The 7526-nt window shown below is 42.1% G+C and overlaps 1 protein-coding gene across 1 annotated transcript; it reads left to right on the top strand.

Moving 5' to 3' along the window:
- The first annotated feature begins 1597 nt into the window (after positions 1–1597).
- On the top strand, positions 1598–6289 carry rhogd (ras homolog gene family, member Gd). The gene is made up of 2 exons (XM_080415759.1): positions 1598–1671; positions 2750–6289. The coding sequence occupies exon 2, from the start codon at positions 2779–2781 to the stop codon at positions 3352–3354; it is 576 nt and encodes a 191-aa protein (XP_080271885.1). The 5' UTR covers positions 1598–1671; positions 2750–2778; the 3' UTR covers positions 3355–6289.
- Positions 6290–7526: the final 1237 nt, after the last annotated feature.

Genomic DNA, 7526 nt, shown 5'->3' with positions numbered 1-7526 from the left:
GGGATCAGCCCAACATTTGTCAAATTCCATGACATGGCACACCCACCTCTTCCCCTGAACACACAGCAGCAGCATAATGTGTGTGGTGGTGATGATGATACTACACAGTGGTGGACAGTAACAAAATACATTTACTAGTACATTTTGTTTTATTATCTGTACTTTACTTGTGTATTAGTATTTTTGGATACTTACTTTAACTCCACTACATTTCAAAGACAAATATTGTTTAAAAAAATTGACTCCACTACATTTCTAGAATGGGAAAAGGTACATTATGAATTGACCCCTGAAGCCCTATTTCAAATATAGGGAAAACTCGAGATCTACAAGCTCACAAAGCATTTTCACTATTGATATTTTTTTGGAAATTCCTGGAAAATCTTTGAATTTCTTGGAAGACGTGTACATTTTAATAGAGCAACGCATTGCCATTAAAGTGCACTTTGTCAAGTACTTAAAATGTATAGCTACATATTATGTTTCTTATGTGCTGTGGTGCAAAGTAACTAAGTGCATTACTCAAGTACTGTACTTAAGTACAATCTTTAGGTATTTTTTTTACTTTACTGGAGTATTTCCAATTTTCAGTACTTTTACTTCTACTCCACTACAAATATTGTACTTTTCACTACAATTATTTGAAAACTTTAGTTACAAGTTACTCTGTAGATTTCGATTATTATTACAAAACATGCATTATAACCACTTCAGCCCTATACATTTCGGCCATTTGAAAATAGCTTGTATAGATCTTCAACTTCAACTTCAAACAACTTTATTTTCCTTTCGGAACTTGTTTCGTGCAGTGGTTAAAAGACAACACAGCCAATACATATATACCTAGGTCACTATAAAAGACACAAACTACATTTAAAACTACTACTTTAAAGCATGATAAAACGTAAAAGCATGATAAAAAATTATATAAATAATATGCAAAAGATCTGCTATTTTCACACATTTGAAAACTTGTGTACTTTTACTCAATTACATTTTTAATTCCGGACTTTTACTTGTAACAGAGTATTTCTACATTGCAGTTTTGATACTTTTACTTAAGTAAGAAATGTGAGTACTTTTACCACCACTGCCTGTGTGTTGTCGCAGTGAGTTTAATTTGGACTACACATTAGATTAAAGTAACTTTAAAATGACCGTTTCACAATAACAGAAAACTAACACGGTTCACTAGTGCCATCTAGTGCCAGATGTCGCTATCATGAAATAAAACCAGCGTTGCCATGTCCGCTTAATATAAGCGACGTTGGGCTTGTTGTTCTGGTAAATTGCTTGTAAATATAACATTTTGCTAGTTGCGGGTTGCGTTTTTTTGGGACGGGGGGGGGGGCTTGTTTCTAAAGTGTAGTTGCTTATTTGGGCTAGTTTCCACATTTTTTAAACGGCCGGCCTGGTCGGCCTGGAATGGCGCGGCCGTCCCAAATTTCCCAGTGGCCAGCAACCTCACATGTCTGCCCTAGTTGCTTCTTTTGGGCTTGTTTCCCTAGACCCTGGTTGCTTATTTCTCTCATAACATCTGGCAACAATGAATAAAGACCACAACTCCCGTGGTGCAGCGCGTCCAGGTTACGTAATGGACAACTCCCCGGATGCGGCTGTCTGTGATTGACTGACTGTACGAGGCGTAAAGAGCTCCAAAGCTAAGTGGCGGTAAGTTTATAAAGAGCTTCAAAGTCTGCGTGTTAGCGCAAACTGCGTATTCAGAATAATGTAATATGTAATTAATAAGATGAACTGCGTGTTTATTGTTTGTACAAGAACAGAAATGTCTTGAAATTGTGTTCGCGAAGTAACTTCCAACTTGTTTGCTAACTTAGTTAGCTTGTGCTAGTTCCTTAGCTTGATGCTAGCACCGTTAGCCAGTGAGGGAACGCCTAGTGGCTTGGGGACTGTTATTAAGTCCAATAACATCGTAAAGTACTTGACACCAACTAGTTGGTTTTCTCAGTTTTGGAATCCATCGATATGCTTCGATCGTCTATCGACCAAGAAGCAAAGTCTCTGGGGAGATCGTACTCAATCACAATCTATGCTCGTCGATCAGCTTACGGTTAGTTTAGCTCTCATCCGTAGTTAAACAGAACCAAAAGCTGTTTTGGGTCTGGTAACAAACGTTGTTGTGCGTGAAAGATTGTATTTATCATGTTTATGAAGTAATCTGCCATAATAGGAAATGTGGAAACGATGGCTATTTGTATTGACGTAGACGGAATCAACTTTATTGTCACATCCCCGGTTTAAAGAAGTGGGTGAAAAGTGGTGAAACATATATTTTTTTGTACAAGCTCCATCATCTGTAGTTTTCAGGAAATGTAAGAAGACTATTAGATAAAGGACAATAATAAAATGGGTCAGATATTCCTGAGAGTGAAAATATACACATGTACAAGCTGGTCAGATATTCCAAATATTCATGGGAATGGCAATGGTTTGAGGCGGTGTCTTGCGAAAGTAGTGAGCTTGTAGTTTAGTTCGGCTATTTCTGCTATTTTAGAAGAGTACTGAAAGTGGAAGTGGTCAAGTGTGTCTGCGGGTTTTATACATATTTATTGAAAAGAGCTTGTGACTAAATAATAACTACACTGGATCCACTAGAACACAGGTTCTTTATTCCATTTCCTGAAAAGTAATTTGTTTTGGACATATAAGGTTTCCACCCACCCAACAGCCACAATATGGTGAACAGGTAAATTACTCTCATTTTACTCATAGTTCTGTGTTTTCCTAGGTGCTGCAGCCCCAGTGGTTGAAGGCAGGATGCAGACCATAAAGTGTGTGGTGGTGGGCGACGGGGCGGTCGGTAAAACCTGCCTGCTCATCTCCTATACCACCAACGCCTTCCCAGAGGAGTACATTCCCACCGTGTTCGACAATTACAGCGCCCAGATGAGCGTGGACGGCCGCACGGTCAGCCTCAACCTGTGGGACACGGCGGGCCAGGAGGAGTACGACCGCCTGCGCACGCTCTCCTACCCCCAGACCAACGTCTTCATCATCTGCTTCTCCATCGGCAGCCCCTCGTCCCACGCCAACGTCAGGCACAAGTGGCACCCGGAGGTGTCCCACCACTGCCCCAACGTGCCCATCCTGCTGGTGGGCACGAAGAGGGACCTGCGAGGCGACGCCGAGACTGTGAAGAAGCTGAAGGAGCAGAGTCTGGCCCCCACCAGCCAGCAGCAGGGCAATGCTCTGGCCAAGCAGATAGGCGCGGTCAAGTACATGGAGTGCTCTGCCCTTCTGCAGGAGGGCGTCAGGGAGGTGTTCGCCGAGGCCGTGCGGGCCGTGTTGTACCCCGTCACGAAAAAGAACACCAAGAAGTGTGTGCTGTTGTAATGGACGAACGGTTCCCGGACTCTGACTTGCGGAGGGGGAGGAGAGAGAGGGGATGTGGGACCAGGAGGTCCTTGTCTAGCTGCCTCCACCTCTACCAGTGTAGACTCTTCATTCAGCTCCTCTGTACGCTCCTCTCTTCCCTCATTCATCTCTTGGGGGGGATTTCATTCCATCAACACCAAAGTGACTTATGATGCCAAAACAGAGGCTACAGAGTGGATCTTCTCTCTTTCTTGGTCTCTTTGTCTTTTAACTTTTGATATTTACACCCTTTTTTTCCCAACAAATGTTTCATCTTCTAGATTAATAGTTTCTATTGCTTTGCCTTATAAAATCTCATGCTGACTGTGCTTGTCACAAGCCATAATAATAAGCAAACCAACCAGGCTGCCCTGTTTGACTGGAGAGAAGAGATCTGCCTTTTGTTCAGGTAGAGCAATAATGACTACCTCAACCTCTCACCTCGGGTGCATCTCAACAGTTTCAAAATAAGTTCCCCACCTGACCCTGAATCATGCCCTCATTTGCCCTTTCAGAGGTAAACGGCATGTAGAGGGTGAACGCAACGTTTAATTCTAAGCCATCTGGCCACAGCCGAGGTGTGACGTCTCCAAGGTAAATTCCAGTGTGCACAGATTAGAGGTTAAACTCAAGAGCTGCAGTCTCTCCTGTGCCCGGTGTGGCACGTAAGAGCTGCCAGTCTCTCCTTCCGCAGCGCACAGTGGAGCCAATAGGCCCTGAGAGAGATAAGCCCTGGATCATTAAAATCAGCCAACCGTTTGCCCTTCTCCTGTAATGGAGGAGCGGGTGTCCATAATGGCCAGACGAATGAACCGCTGCCAGTACTTGGTTTGTCAAAATGTCATTGTCAGGAAGCCTCTGGTTGTGGTGCCGCTCTGCTCTGGCTTTGTCTTAACGCTTTCAGGCTCACACTGAGTGCTGTTTAAACCACTCCTAAGCATAGCTTACTGACAGGGTAGAATCATTCAGTCACTGTTTTTGGCTAAGTATGTTGAATTTACTCTGATGGTTGTTTTTCTCCCCACTATTGTTTTTAACCCATGAGTGTGATCATGGCCAAAGTTGAATATTTTTGTTATAACCTATGTCCAATTGATCCGTAAGATGATATATTGTGTTGTCTAGCTAATATACTTGGATTTGATAAACCAGGATGCATAAGTTTCCCTGTCAATTACGTTTGTCGCCTTACATTTCTCTCAACAGATTATAACTCAATACAGGATTGAAATTCAAATTACCATACTTGCAATGCCATAAATAGGTTTGACTGATTTAATTGATTGAGGCTATAGCCTACTTTTGTGTTGGTTTACTGATCATCATTTAATCTCAGAGAATCTTTAGTGCCATGACTGCCATAGCCTGGTATAAATGCAGGTTTAGTTCCTTACCGCATCTAAGGGGCCTTTAAAAGAAAAAAAATTGTCAGGTGCCTTATCTAAACCAAAGACTGTAGCAGAGCCCCTCTATCAAACTCAAAGGCTCTTGTTGTAGTGCTGCAAGTGCCACCAGGCCTGTCTGTGTTTGATACAGGGTAAACCAACTCTGGTTTCAGTTTCATGTGTATTTCAGAAACTTTATGCAATACTTCCTGTTGAAAAACGCCCATTCTCAGACTGTCTCGTGACACACAGGTGCTAAACCGATGTCAACTCAGGTCTGATTTGATATGCCTGGTGTGTGAAACGGAGTGCTCTTAACCCACAGTTCTTCTGAACAGAGAGTGGTTTACATCCCTGCGTTGTGCAGAAGCAATAAGGCCAAGGCTTACAGGCACACCATAACTCACACATAAGTGTGGCAAGAACTCTTTAGTGGAAAGTGCCTTCTTCGCCAATCTGAGAAATTTTTATATTCCATTTTATGAATTTTTAAAAAAACAAATTGGTTGCTTGATGCCCACAGCGGTCAATAACAGTAGACCTTTTTACTATACCGTTTTCTTGTCAGTTATTTTCATGTACTCATATGAACAGGGCATACTGTTATAAGTAAACTTTTGAATGTGGCTTGTCTGTGTAAAGTATAGCAAAAATGAAACGTGACACGGGTGCCAGGTTTCGTATAACAACAATGATTCCGTTGGTCTGAGGTCTGTGGAGAGGAAGTGTGACGTCTTAACAGATCCATATGACTTAATGTGTGGAGGGGTGAATGTAATGCTTAATTTATGCTCCGCCGTACGCCGGAAATAGCTGATCTACAAGCCCAAGGCGTGTAGCATCAGTATGTGACGTACAAACTTGATTTAGTATCTCCACACCATTATCAGTCTTAACCACTTAAACCCTCTATTCTTAGTAACACGGACCTGAGTTACAACTCTACTTGGGTCGCTTTTTTTCCATCTACACCAAATCTCTTCCCTAAAAATAGCCGATCTACAAGCTCATGTAAGCATGTAGATCGGTCATTTTTGGCGAATGTTACCCCAAGAATAGGCATGCTGTGTGGTTCAAGTGGTTAAAAACGCCTCTTTTGGCCTGGTGAGGCTTTTGAAGATCGTGTCGAGCGAGCAAGAAGACCACCCTGGCCTGGAGAACCAATTAATGGTGAAGGCATGTAGGTCTGCTATTTCCGGCACGCGATACCGTCGTACGAGGGAGTTTGAAAGTCGGGCTAAAGTGTATGTGTAATGTGTCAAACTGTCAACTGTGGTGAGCTTGTGTTTCTGAACGTCATTCAGAGACGCCGTGGAAGTGGAACACACCTGTGGGGCGCTCTTTGTCTGTGTCCCGGAGCTGTCTGTATGCTACCGTGTGCGTGGTACTACACTTTTACACTGGGAACTTGATTTGTAGAAATCTATTTGTAATTGTTTTATATATAACAAAAAGCATATTTGTATAAATGAACTAACAGTGAGATGATTTTAAATTATGCCAAATAAAAAAATGGTGGTCAAACCAGATGAAGTATTTTTTGTTGTTTGGGGTGGGGTGGTTGTTTTTTACTTCCCTATCTCTTAATGCTTTAGTTTGAGGAAGTACTTAAAATGTGTTGACTAATGACTACACTGCTGTGGGGCTGGACGATGATGCACACACGAACAAAGCATTGCTGACATCCTCATTTAAATTCTAGTTTAGATGAGGAAATCCCCGTACAATGTCCAACCTTGTAAAGGCCATTACCATTACTAAACACTAGATGGACACACAGACCTCTCATTCAACTCTGCATTGTAATAGAATGAGCGTGCTTCCTTTGGGCCTACTACACAATGTTTGTCTTGTCTGTACATTCAGAGTTAATGGTCTGAACCCCATCCTTGCATTCAGGGCCATCATTCATCCCCAGCACACCCACACCTCCAATCAATTGCATGGGTGTACAAGCTCAATGTGCTGCTAACTCTGAAAAATTCCTCTGACCTTTATGGGTGGTGGCTCTGGCACATGACAGGTGTGTGGAACTCCACCATAAACCATTACAACACTGCAGCAACATTTTAGAGGCTGTTTCATCTCCAAGACGGAGAGGCTGTCCCTAAATGTTTTATGAGCTCACACCGCTTCCAAAACTGTCAAAGAATGGTATACAGCACTTGACATTTATGTCAGTAAATTACCTGTGTGGAGGTCCGTGAATTGCCTGAGGGCCCATTCAGAGGTAGTAGTCACCCAGGAAAGCAATCAATATCACAATAGTCGATATCATATGCCTTATGTTTTCAAAATCATTGTTAACAAAATGTATGTTGTTCACTCATATTGCTGCTGTGACAACTGAATTTCCCTCAAAGGATAAATAAAGGTCACTACAATGAATTGCGTGGTAAAGTTGTGTTTTGTCAAAACTTTTCAGATATTTTAAGATAACCCTTTATAACTTTTGTCAAAGTTTGAGTTTAACAGGGTTGCAACAATAAATGTAGACATACAGTAACACAACTGTGAATGTCACATCCCATTATTGTTATATCATCTCGATAATGTTCCACTGATAGACAATAAACCATAACATTGACTTATTGCTCAGCCCAAACAATTACAGACACGCCGGAGTAGAAGTGATGTCCAAATGAGATGAGGACGGATCAGCGAGGATCGTTGTCCAGACCCTTTAACTTAACTAACACTAGGTGGCTTATGAGATTTACCCAAACCTTCCACTCTCGGCTGTGTATCCTCAACTGACCTCTGTCA

This window comes from Gymnoscopelus braueri, assembly GCF_963280865.1.
Source record: "Gymnoscopelus braueri genome assembly, chromosome: 20".
Lineage (NCBI taxonomy): Eukaryota > Metazoa > Chordata > Actinopteri > Myctophiformes > Myctophidae > Gymnoscopelus > Gymnoscopelus braueri.
The sequence above is the reverse complement of the archived record's forward strand: the minus strand, read 5'-3'. Positions and strand labels throughout refer to the sequence as shown.

Coding starts and splice junctions, on each gene's coding strand:
- rhogd (XM_080415759.1), top strand. CDS start 2,779: ATGCAGACCATAAAGTGTGTGGTGGTGGGCGACGGGGCGGTCGGTAAA.